The following is a 13,412-nucleotide window of genomic DNA, read 5'->3' as shown; positions in this document are numbered from 1 at the left end:
AATAATCCCAATCACCATTTGTTGAACATTCAATTATTACTCACTTAATATATCCTATCTTACCTCCTCACCCCTATCATCCAGACAAGAAAGCTACCAAGTAACTGGTGAAAGGCACTGCATTTAGCGGTTTATGTGCCAGCACTTCATTCAAGCCCTCTTAACCACTATGTTAACTTTGTGCACAGACTAAGGTGGTTACCAAGTTCAAGAAGGAAGAGAGACACAGCTATACCCCTGCAAAATGGGTTCTACCTTGGAGAACGGGATGGAGAGCCCTGTGATTCTGTAACATGAGTATGTGGATTCTTCCAGGCAATATGTTCTGACTTCTTCCCTATCTCCCTCCATAGGGCTTCATGGACATTGACTTAAACAAATTCAAGGAGAGTGGAGCAAATGTGACAGGCTTCCAGCTGGTGAATTACACAGACACCATTCCTGCCAAGATCATGCAGCAGTGGAAGAACAGCGACGCTCGTGACCACACCCGGGTGGACTGGAAGAGACCCAAGGTATGAGGATGGGCAGCAGGCAGTAAAGGAACAAGCAAAGCAAAAGGAAAGCATATCTTTGAAGATTACTGGGTGTTGGGCAGGGGCAAAAGTCAGACAACCCAGAAGAACAATGATTGTAAGAAGATACATATTTTACTTTTCTATCCTGAAAACAAAAAAACGCAGAAATTAGCTGAGTTAGTACAAATACCTGGGCTTCTTCTATCTTCTTGTTAGGCTATGTGCATTTGTTATCTTATCATCTAACATGGCTGCTTTAACTCCAGCCACAATCTTAGTAATTCATGCAACAGCAAGGTAAAAACAAAGGAATGTAAAGCACAAATGTTTCCTTTAAGAATTCTTTTAGGAAGTTATACACAAATCTTCCACTCGAAAGCCACTGGGCACATCTTAGGAAACTAGCCCAGTTGGCTGCCTGAAAAGCTGGGGAACACTCTTTCTTCCCATTCTGAACAGCTCAGGAAGATGCTCTTTTCTTTGTGGAGACACTCTGAGCTGTGCAAAAAGGTAGTCCTTATTCTGAGCAGCCCCATATCCAGCTCAAAATTAGGGGAACCTAACTAAGGAATATACAGTAGTGTTCTGGCTCAGAGTCCAGCTCTCAATTATCATACAGATGATCTGTTTTTCATTTCGCAGAAACACAGCTCAAAATCCAACAGCCAAAATCTTTTTTGGTTGCTATTTGAGAATGGTTTAAAGATGGCAAGTAATTTTTCTTTTCCATGTCAAATCAAATAACTTGACAGTAGCCATGTGGAATACTGTGTTGGGAAGGATTCTGAGGCCAGCTTTATTATCTGGGACAGGGAATCCTTGGAAGAATTGCTCTTGACACTCAGTGGATTTCATTTTAACTTTTAACTGTTCTGAGGTGCCTCCTCTCCCACCACTTTTCAAATGGATTTAATTCTTTGGGAATGCAGATTTATTTCAATAACAGCCTAAGCAAACAAACTCACAAGTGTGCTTTAAAGCAATGAGCCAATCACACAGAAGCTAATTATTTAATCTGTAAATACTCCACTCAATTTACAAATGTGGTATAATTTTTAAAAGTAAGTGAGAAAAAATATTTATCCCTTTGCCTTCTATTGTGAACTTACAGAGTCAAACAACACACCAGATAAAGGAAATAAGTTAGGGTAGAAGACAGACAGGAATTCAAAGACCACATATATTCTCCTGGACTTGCTGTTTTCTTGCTCATCTACATCTTAGCCCCCATTTTGTTCCTGAGGGGCAAACACTGAGAATTATTATTCAGAAGCATGAGAATAAATTTACCAGATATAAGCCTGTAAACTTGGATGATCCATGAGCAGAAATATTCAAGAGCTCACTCTTCCTTGAATTTATTTCTTTTCACTATTATACTAGATGGCATAGTAAACAGTTCCTTTTAGCCTCTTGTTGATGATAATAATACAGAGAAACCAACTGCTTTCCCTTGTGTTTGGCCTGTGACTACTGTATCCAATTTATGTGTCTTCTCCAATTGAACTAATGTTTTAAGAATTCCATGATTATACACAAAAATCTACAATCATTTCGGTTTCAAAAGTCATACCTGGCCACACTGAAATCCAATTTATGAGGACAGCATTGGCCAGCATGGTAAAGCAACCCTGTGGGAAGGGGCAGGTATTCCCTCCCTCATTTACCACTGCCCCCAATTGTACCTTGGCTTTGGCCTTCTGAGACATATCCCCAAATACAGTGCCTGTCAGCACTCTCTAATGCCTGTCTCCATTCCTCCCACCAGTACACCTCTGCGCTTACCTATGATGGGGTGAAGGTGATGGCTGAGGCTTTCCAGAGCCTGCGGAGGCAGAGAATTGACATATCCCGCCGGGGCAATGCTGGGGACTGTTTGGCTAATCCAGCTGTACCCTGGGGTCAGGGCATTGACATCCAGAGAGCTTTGCAACAGGTAAGGCCGGCAATGACTGCCCCATCTCATGGGAACATGGGACTTGAGCATCAAATTCAGGCAGAACACCCTTACTTAAAAACAAAACAAAACAAAAAGAACATGCCTGAAGTTTGAAAAAAACATGGCATTGCGTTTGTGCCTCTCGGCAAGTGTGGAAGCATGTGTGGAAATTCTAAATATATGGAATAGTCCTTACTTGTAGCATAAAAGTTATATTTTATGCTTCTGGTTGAAGCTGGAAGGAAATGGTGATACAGGATGGTGTCGACCATCTCCAGGAGATGCCCCTCCTGCCCTGTTTTCCTGAATCTCTTCACTGTGTTTGCTATGTGTGCATAGTTCATGAGGGTTTCTGGTGTATGAGGACCCTGAAAATGTTTCTCAGTATTTCATTTTTTAAAATTTAACTTGATTTAATGTTTATCATTATTTCCATGATACGGTTTTGTAGGTTTAGGGATTTCCCTCCTCCACTTCCCTTTTCTCCATCCTTATTCTCCCTTCCCCACTTTTTTTTTATTACAATCATCTAGTCCTTCAGTAATACTCACAAGTCCAACATTCTGCTATTTAAATGTATCATGGCATGGTAGCAATACTAGAAAGTCTAGTATCCCGTTGTCAATGTATATTTAACAGTTTCATTGGAAGCCCTGCTTTTATTAGGGAGTAAAGATGCATAATACAATGTAACTTCACCTCCTGGGATGCCAGCCTCCACTGTATAGTTCATCTGTGAGAATAAATTTATATGCATGCTTACCTATGCTTACCTATTTGTTTTGTTTTCCGTGAATGTTGCCATATATTACAGCATATGATGTTTTTCTTTTGGTGATTGGCTTATTTCACTGAGCATAATGGTATCTAGTTGGGACCATTTTGTTGCAAATGGTAGAATTTCATTCTTTATAATGGCTGAGTAATGATCCTATTTCTTTGTTTCTCACCATTGTAATTACCAATTTCATTTGCTTAAAGACCAGTGATATAAAACTATCATACCTGCCTCAATCAATTACCTACGCAAAAGATTCTGAGGCAGAATCCAAATACAGCAGGAAACAGATAAATATTGTTAGTTATATCTGCTGTGGAAGCAGGGTGAAACAGTGGTACCTGTGGTATGGATTTAAAAACCCTGGTCTAGAAGAAGGTAGAGATTGGCCTCCCGCTTATCACTTTTGAAACTCCTGGAAGTCTCTGGAATTCTCAAGAAGCACTTCACCCTCAGGCCAACTCTCAAGATGCAAACACATAGCACTATATGATGCCTTTAGTAGCTCCCAATAGAGAGATTACGTTCCAAAGGTCCTGGAGTAAGAGGGCATTGCTTACCATGTTGGCACAGCAATGAGCCAACAACAGCAAGATGGCTTGTGCTAATGTCCCTCGAAACCTGTTTTCCCCAACCAAGGAAGTTGCTTTGGTAAGACTAGTTTTCTTATAATACTACATTCAGCAGAAGGTGAATTTGGGCTCTCAGGGAAGGACAGAAGTGCTTCTGAATAAGGAAGAAACACAGAGAAAATTGCACAACTATTCCCATGTGTTCTCCAACCACACAAGCATGGCTTGAGCAATTTTCACAACCTGCAGAGACAAAGGAGCCACTTTACCAGCTGTTCCACAGCCTTGCTATGAAGGAAAATAGGGAGACCTACTTTTGGGAATGAAACCTGGCTGGAGTCTGCTCCCCATGAGAGGGATGTACTCGAGGAAGACCACTGGTAGCTGTTTCTACCCTCCTGGCCTCTGTTTACATGTACCCCCAAATCACTAGGCAACAAAAACACACAGTTGCTAAAGGGGTATTCCATGCCCCAACTCCCTCACCCCCAGCCTATTTCAAACGTTCTTCTAGACGCCACAATCAAGAAAAGCTGTGTTTCCAATGTGAGACTGGTTTCAGAAAGTTCCAGGGACCTGACCTCTGTCCATACCCTTCCAACTCCCATCTTAATGACGTTAAATCAAGAATGCTCTAATGCCACCAATACAAAGAAGAAGCCTGGGAGACAACATGGTAATAGAGAGGGCTCCAAACTGAAAGGTGAGAGACCCCAGGCTCTTGGACTTTTGGGTGATCTTGCAGTATTAATTCAGTTTGCCTACATACTAGCTTGCCTTTCATGATCTATGCAGAGGAGGAAGTTGGGGAGATGACTCCCCAGTTCAGCTAGCTGTAAGATCTCAACGAGGATGGTTTTTCTGTTCTGTGGTCTAACACACATCCTTTTGGTTGTAATGTACACTCATACTTCCACTCTATCCTTATCCTCCTTTATTTCTTCTTGGCTTCAAGACATACATGTACCCAATTTCCATGAGCTATCCACCGAAAGCCTACTGCATGTCCTGGTCTGGGGACCATGAACGGGAGGCAAGGCCTTCCCTCAGAGAACTCCCTTCAGTCTCTATCGGAAAAAACAAAGCTCACAAAGGCATAGCTGAATAACAAACCAGTTCCAGCTGTCCGAATCTTTGCTCAGCACCCAGCATCCAAATGGTTCACTGCTGAAGGGAGGATTGACTCCATTTTCCCTCACTTACAGATGAAACAGTGAATTCAGAGCAGGCAGTGACTCCTTCAGGGTCATACAGCAGCTTTACAGCAGAAGCTGGACCACACCCCACACAGGACTCTCCCCATTTCCCCAGGCTAGACCTACCCTGTGCTCTGGGGCCTTCCATGCATAGTCAATCATGGTCCAGCCATTTAGCTTCCAGATCAAATGAACGAAGAAGCCAGATCTGCCATTCAAACAGATTATTTTCAAATCTTTGCTAAGTAACTAGAATCAAAAGAGTTTATTGCTGAAGGAGCCTCAAAGATAACTGACTCCCATTTCCCTTCTAGAAATAGCATGTCATCCAAAAGTAACAGTGCCCACCAGAGGTGGGCTCAATCCCAGCGACTGTCAATTCTTGGAAGCCAGGTCTTGGGGGCTCAGGTGTCTGCTGCCCTGGCACCTGGGCCTTGGGTCACACCTGATGTTTATGAGTTATGCCGGGAAACCCAACACAGTCTATGGAAAAAGCTCCTACCTTGAGGGGTCAAATTCTAGAAGCTTTCATAATAATAGCTGTGTTGTACCCAGGCCTTACATTGTACAAGATTCTAGACATGCACCCATATTATCTCATTCATTCTTTAGTATTCTGATATCACTAATTCTATTAAATATGACACAGAGACGAACTGAGCTTCAGGGAGACTAAAAACTTCTGAAAATTATACAACTAGCTAGTTGCAAAACATTCCCCCATCCCCAATCCTTACTTGATTGACACCTTACCCTGTCGCACATACTGAATGGCTTTGAGGTCTCAAAGGCCCAGCCCTGCAGGGCACATACAAGAGCTACAGTCTGGGCCCCAGTAGCACAAAACCCTGGATGATATCTCTGCACCCCACCAACCTCAGCCCTCTATAATTTCCTTAGCAGCAGAGCGAAGATAATCACCCTGCCTTCCTGCCCCCTGCCTGCCATCCAGGGAGCTGTTCAGAATATTAATGAACCTACATCTTGGAAGCTCTCAGCACTCCAGAAAGGAGACAGCACCAGGGTGCCCATATGTCGACTTCTGCGGGCAGAGAAGACCCAGCTCCTTAGGTTGGGTCATTAACGTTGCTAAGGTCATAGTCCCTTTGAGGATACAACTTCATTTTCTCTGAGCCACTTTTTCCCACAAAAACACATATACACATTAATAGATTTGTACATGACCAGGAGCTGGAAGAACCATAGGCATTCTTTGAAGCACATCCCAATACCTCAGGTTTAGAAGACCTGCTTTAAATAATGAATGTCCCTCTTACTCTTTCCTTTTGCCACATGCCAAACAATAACCAAACCCGCAGAAATGAAAATAGACCCCCCACATGTCATAGAAATATAAGACAGGATCCCTGCCTCTCAGGACTCCAGATCCAGTTTAGGAGAAAAGACCAGATTATGAGAAATAGTGACTAGAGAAATGAGATGAAGGGCTAAATTGCCTAGGTGAGCTCTTGGTGCCTTTGACAGTCAGAGCAAAAAGTGGGCATCAGCAAGGTCTCTGTAGGAGTGTAACCAAGCCTTTTAGTAATGGCCACAGAACTTGTCATTGTAATGGGACATCTTAGCATGAAAGGGAGAACTAAATAGTAATGCTTATAAGTGAAAGGAAAAGATTTTATCAGTTATTCCAGAACAGGAGCTTTTACTGCCCCAAGAAAACAGAGAGAGATGTTCACACAAATCTTTAAAAAGGGTGAATATTAGTCCAGAACAATGGCCTCGTGGCTAAGTCCTCATCTTGCATGCACCAGGATCCTATAGGTGTGTTGGTTCACATCCAGGCTGCTTTGCTTCCCATCCAGCTCCCTGCTTGTGCCCAGGGAGAGTAGTGAAGTATGGTTCAAGGCCTTGGGACCCTGTACCCATGTGGGAGGCCCATGGGAGGCACCTGGCTCCTGGCTTCAGATCGGCTCAGCTCTGGCTCAGTTCCAACCATTGCAGCCACTTTGTGAGTGAGCCAGCAGACAGGGGCTCTTTCTCTGTGTCTATTCTTCTCTATGTAAATCTCACTTTCTAATGAAAATAGATAAATAAATAAACAAAAAATTTTTACAAAGGGGTGAATTTGAACAGCTGAGTTTAGATTTGTAAGTGCAAATATCAATAACAGTCAGCAGGAGATTATAGTGAGGGTGCAGATGAGGACTTGTGGGCATCACACTGGATTGTTAGGGAATTAAGAGAACAGCAAGGCTCCACTGTGGCCTGAACAAGTCTTTTCTAGGGATCTGGTCTGGTATCTTACTTTTCTGTGCCTGGATTTATTTATCTGTTACATGGACATAATGTTCACAGTGCTGCCTATTTCGCGGGCTTATCACAAAGCTCAGAGTTTTAACTCACAAAGTTTATACACCCCCTCATGGCAACTGCATGAGATACTTAGAGCCAAGATGACTCTTCCCATATTTCAGGTGGAAACGTGGAAGCTCAGGAAGGTCCCAAGACTCACTCTCGCCAGAATAAGTGGGTTGTGGCTCAACAGGGTCTCACCAATAGGCGTCATAATGAGTGAACTTCTAGTAAGAGGGTCCATGCTGAATGATCCACTTGAAAACCCCAGTGGCATTGGAAATAGGGACCAGAGATGATGACTGACAATGATTCTTTATTTTTCAGTCAAACTTAAGTCAGATCCCACAATCTCCTCCTAGGCCTATCTTTGCACTTCCTTCTAAAGTCCAGTTTTAGCAAAGAATCCTGCTGACATAGCAAGAACAGGACATTTCCACAACCAGGTTCATCATCATCCACTGTCCCATGGGTGATGGCTGCTCACCCTGGGCTGTCTTCACCAGGAATCCTAATAGAATGCTTAAGTCAGAATCCTCCCTGGCCCTTGATATTTCCTTAGTAAAGTCTCCATCCTTTGATCCTTGCCTTATACCTTATCTACAAATCTCCAGTGTCTATGCTGTATTCAGAGCAGAGCCCAATCTTGGTCCCTCACTGACATGCCCTATTAAAGTTGCACCTATATGTCCTGAAACAAAGTTTCCCTTAGCATGCATTTATAAGAATCACTGAATATTTCAATTCTGTAACACAGTTTATGCAGAAGAGCCATTAACCAGCACTTTCTCAGCAACAACAGGAAGGAAAACATGTGCTTCAGTGTCACTAAGAGCTAACTCAAAAACTGGCATGCACTACCGTCTATGGGAAAACCAAGCTTAATTCTCAGATCAGAGCAAGTTAGCAGGTGCCAGAATGGCAACAGGCGTTCTGGTAACAGGAATGAAGGAGACCACCCAGGTTCTATCAGTCAGACTTCAGCCACCCCGAGATGAGGGAGAATGGGATTGAGTGCCCAAAGCTCAGATCTGAGAGTTGGGTGGGGACATTTGTTTGAAGATTCACACAGAACAGGTGTATCTGCAGTTCTGTCCTCTGAGTCTATTATCTGATTTCTAGGATAAATGATGTGGGGCTAAGCTGGTTTTTCTCTTGGCCAGCACAGAAGAGTGGTTGAGGAATGAATCAGGAAATGGAAGACATTTCTCTCTCTTTCTCTCTCTCCCTCTCCCTCCATCTCTCTCTCTCTCTCTCTCTCTCTCTCTCTCTCTCTCTCTCTCTCTTTCTCCCCCTTCCTCTTTCATCCTCTCCCTCCCTCTTTCTCCCTGCCATTCATGTAGCAGAAACATAATACACATTTATACACAATTGGCATCCATTAACCTTAGCAGCCCTGTTTTGAACCTCTACCTATGGAAAAGATTTAAATGTGGGCAAGAGATGACCAAATTGAGAATGTGAAGATAGTCATGGACAGAAATTACTCCTTCTTTGAATATTTTTTCACAAGATTTGTATTTTGTTTTTTTCTATGAAAAGTCCAGACAGCCTAAACTTCCCCAAAGCTAGAAAGCTAAGGATTTCTCCAGATTTCATTGGAGAAGTGAAGGATCTGTTGTATCATTTGCTCTGTGCTCTGGGCCTGTCAAGGCCTCCCCACTGAGATTTCAAACCAGAAGGTGATGAGACGGTCAGACTCAGAAGAGGGAATAACAAATACACAAACACACACACAGGGAGAGAGAGAGAGAGGGGGAGAGAGAGAGGGAGAGAGAGAGGGAGAGTTCCTTCTCTTTCATTCTCAAATACACATAAACCAGCAATTCTGACACCTTCTAAACACAAAAGAAACATCGAAAAAAAAACAGAATTTTGCTAGGTTTCCTTTTAAGCCATTTGAAGTAGGGGAAAGAATTAATTCTGGACCATATGGTGGGGTTGCATTGAAAATATGTAAAGGTTTAGCTCATTGTCCTTAGGAAGGGATCTGGTGACATTAAAGAACATGGCTTCTTCGGGCCAGTGTTGTGGCATATCAGGCACTACCTACAATACCAGCATCTCTTATGGGCACCTGTTCATGTTCCAGCTGTTTCATTTTCAATCTCTAGCTCTTTACTAATGGCCTAGGAAAGGGAGTGGAAGATGACACACACATGAGAAGCTTGGATAAAGCTCCTTGCTCCTGGCTTCAGCTTGGTCCAGCCATTCGGGGAGTCAATTAGAGGATGAAAGATACCACTCTCCAACTCACTCACTCTCTCCTTGACTCACCCTCTCTCTGTAATTCTGACTCTCCAATAAATAAGTCTTTTTAAATGTGGTTTCTGGCATTAGTTTTTAACTTTTACTTATAAGAAAGAGAAAAACAGTTCCTATCCACTCATTCACACCTTATATGCCCACCACAGTCAGGAGCTGAAGGTTGGAACAGAGCTGAAGTCACGAGCTTGGAATGCAACCCAAATGTCACACATGAATGTAATGGTCTCAACCACCTGGATCTCCACCCTACTTGAGTCTACACTGGTATAAATCAGGAACCAAAACCAGGAAGTGAACACACGCACTCCAAAGTAGAATGCAGGAATATTAACCACTAGACTGAACACCCACCCCCAGGAATGTCATTTGTTTTATCTGGGATAAAACCATGCTCAATTTCTGATGGACTTTTTAGTGAGATCTATCATCTATGGAGCAGAAGGTTCAGCCACAAAAGTCCTGGATTCCCATGGTGGCCAAAAGACCTTAAATATAAACTTGAAGATATTAGGTAACGAAAATTTGAACTCATTCATGGAGCAAAAACCCCATGTAGCCTATGTGCGTAGCGTTCAAATACAGATTTTATTTTAATGCAGACTTCTTTAAGACCCAGCACTCCCCGATGTGGACATAAAGTCTTCTCCTGAGGTGGTATAAAATTTTAACAGCACTTTCACTTTAGCTGTGTCATTCAAGGTAGATGGAGCAGGGATTTTGAAAATGCGGCTTATGGAGGTGAGTCAGGGTCACTCCGCTACTAAAGCGGAAGCTGAAATCAATTCCAGGTCTTTAGGCTTTTAATACTCTATTACCCCAATACAAAGGAATTAAGAAAGTATTCTCAAGCATCACATAAGGTATCATAAGGCCAGAATCTGGTCCTGAGTTGCCTCCTGACTCTTCAGCAACAACATAGCAACACATTTCCTCTGTAAGCTGCCTTCAGGGTCTTCAATTCCAGGGGTGTCTGAAGGTGGTGGTCATGATGCGGGTGTGGTAGGAATCTTTAATAATTAAGGATGGTAAAAAGGTTTCCTGTAATTACACCTTCTGACCCACTGTAGTATTTGCCTAAAGCAAGAGCAAAAATAACTTTCAGAATGGACATCAGTCCATCGAGAAACAAATGAGCAAAAGAGGGTTTTGAGCATTCACCCTACTCCAGTCTCATCTCTAGTAACATTCTTGGTTCTGAAATTTACTTCAGCAGAAAAACTTTTGCAAATATGAAGTGTATTAAGTTCATTGCTGAATTCAGAACGACTTGGCCTTGTTTTTCAGGTGCGGTTTGAAGGTTTGACTGGAAATGTGCAGTTCAACGAAAAGGGTCGCCGGACCAACTACACCCTCCATGTAATTGAAATGAAACATGATGGTATCCGAAAGGTAAGGGCTTTTGCTTCCATGTGCTGGCAGGAGAGGGCTCAACAGAGGCTCTGGCCAATGCCTAGATCCTCCCAAAGAAATCTGCCTTTCTTGAACTGAGACTCTGAGAGATTCAAACAGTGCAGACTCTAGATTCAGTTCTTACACTGGCCAACTGACTTTAGGAAAGTCAGAGTGCTTTTTTGAAAATTGACTCATTTAACTGCAAAGTGAAGATAAAAATCTACCTTATACCATATAATCATCCACACACCTACCCGTGTGTGTGTGTGTGTGTGTGTGTGTGTGTGTGTGTGTGTGTGTGAAAAATCAAAGGATAGGAAAGCAATTTGATTACATGATGCTGTTTCTAAGGGATTCTGTGGAATTTGTAAAAGATGTTTGCTGAATCATTAAAATGATGATGACTATCTCCTGATCTATGCTTACATCCATTTAATTTTCCATACAGAATAAGTAAACTTTTTATTTGTGTGTGTGTGTGTGTGTGTGTGTGTGTGTGTGTGTGTGTGTGTGTGTGTAAAAAAATCCTAGACTAAAACTCAAATCCTTAGGGTAACATTCAGGATTTTTTAAATATTTCTTTATTTTATTGAAAAGTCAGATTTACAGAGAGAAAAGAGAGACAAAGATCTGTCTGCTGGTTCACTCCACAAGCAGCCATGAACAGTCACAATGACCAGAACTGAGCTGATCTGAAGCCAGAAGCCTGGAGCTTCTTCCCAGGTCTCCCATGTGGGTGCAGGGTCCCAAGGCCTTGGACCATCCTCTCCTGCTTTTCCCAGGTCACAAGCAATGAACTGGATGGGAAGTGGAGCACCCGGGACTACAAACTGACGCCCATATGGGATCCTGGCACATGCAAGGCGAGGACTTCAGCCACTAGGCTATCACGCCATGCCTCTAACATTCAGAATTCTACCAAATCCTGTGTTCTTTGGCTTCTACCAATTTTCCCACCTTGACCCTCAACACGTACTTGCTCTTTATACTCAAAACATTCTGATTGTATTTCACCTCCTTAATTACACCATGTTCTTTCCTGTCAGACGGTTTTTACACAGTTTCCTCTGTCTAGGACTCTATCCACCTATTCCCACCTTTCGCCTGGTAAAATCCTCCTATATTCTTTAGTATTCAGGGTAAATGGCATTCCCCCAGGGAATCCTTCCCTGGCCAGTTTTGATAGAGATCATGTCAGTTTCTAGTTCACTGTCCTCCATTATATGTCTAAGCCCTGTGCTGATGCAGTGTGGTGACTTGTAGCATGTTAAGTTGCAGTGTGGTTTGGCACTAGTGAAGTGTCATGGATCTGAATACTGAATCTGGAATCCTAGAAACAAGATCCTGGCTTTACCATTTATCAGCCTGGGATGCTAGAAAAATTATTCATGATTTCTGTGCCTTGGTTTTTTCTCTTCTGAAAAAATGAGACTCACTCTGATAAATCAAACCTTATAGGGTCATTGAGAGGATAAACAATGCATGCTGTGCAGAATTTCTTATTGGTCTGAACACAAAGAAAGTTGCTTCTTAATCTCTTAAACTTAATGCTCTTTCTGCCTGTGCTGTCAGATACACTTGCCATTAGCCATGTGTAGCTCTTTAGTTTTCAATTAATTACAGTTTAAGTAAGTCCTTCAGTGGCCCTCACCACATGCCAAGTACCCAATAAATGCACATGGTTAATGGCTCTTCAAACAAACAGCATGGACATAAAGCATTCCCACCGTTGCAAAATGTTCTACCATATGGTCTTACATGTACATCTTCAGTTCTGTGAAACCCATTCTCTTGGCTCTTGTCTGGAATTCTACCTTGTATTCCAGAGTCTATGTTAATTCATTTCACAAATTCAGATTATTAAAACAATTTCTGTTACAACAAATCAATATGGACAATAGATTCAAACAATACAAATTTAACACCTTACAATTCTGTAAGTGATAAATCCAGTGAATCTCACTGAATTAATAAAACCAAGGTGTTGGCAAGGCTGTGTCATCTGGAAATTCCAGCACAGAATCCGTTTCTTGTCTCTTGTAGCTTCTTTCAGAGGTCACCCCTATTGCTTGGCTCATGTTATCTTTCCTCCAACTTCTAACACAGCAGTATCACACCTTTGACCCTTCTCCTTTCATCAGATCTTCCCTGATCTCAGCCTGGAATGCTTCTTGACTTGTAATGACTCATGTAATTAGGTTTCTCCATTTTCAGGTCTGAAAGCTTAATCATATCGCCAAAGTCTCCTTGGTCATGTAAGGTAATATTCTGACAGCTTCTCTAGATTAGGGCATGGGCAACTTCAGTGGAGTATTTTTGTGCCTACCTCAAATGCCAAATTCAAATGGCTTTCTTCAAGCTTTTCTTCTACCCAGTGTCAGACAACCCTTGTCCTACCTGTGGCCCTAGCATGCTCACAGAGCACACTTGGCTCCTCTT

At 42.4% G+C, this 13,412-nt stretch overlaps 1 protein-coding gene across 6 annotated transcripts in view; it reads left to right on the top strand.

Moving 5' to 3' along the window:
- GRIA1 (glutamate ionotropic receptor AMPA type subunit 1) overlaps positions 1-13,412 on the top strand; it is a 277,008-nt gene that overhangs the window by 166,866 nt on the left and 96,730 nt on the right. For 5 of the 6 annotated variants that reach the window (XM_040993959.1, XM_040994264.1, XM_040994036.1 and 2 more), the window contains 3 exons: positions 354-515; positions 2,287-2,454; positions 10,866-10,970. In XM_040993959.1, the coding sequence (XP_040849893.1) occupies positions 354-515; positions 2,287-2,454; positions 10,866-10,970 (435 nt within the window). The remainder of the gene's footprint in view (positions 1-353; positions 516-2,286; positions 2,455-10,865; positions 10,971-13,412) is intronic. The other variant, XM_040994108.1, reaches the window with a different exon arrangement.

The sequence above is a fragment of the Ochotona curzoniae genome, unplaced genomic scaffold, assembly GCF_017591425.1.
Source record: "Ochotona curzoniae isolate NIBS_2020 unplaced genomic scaffold, NIBS_Ocur_1.0 contig_1, whole genome shotgun sequence".
Classification (NCBI taxonomy): Eukaryota; Metazoa; Chordata; class Mammalia; order Lagomorpha; family Ochotonidae; genus Ochotona; species Ochotona curzoniae.
Note: the sequence above shows the minus strand (reverse complement) of the source record. Positions and strands in the feature narration are given on the sequence as shown.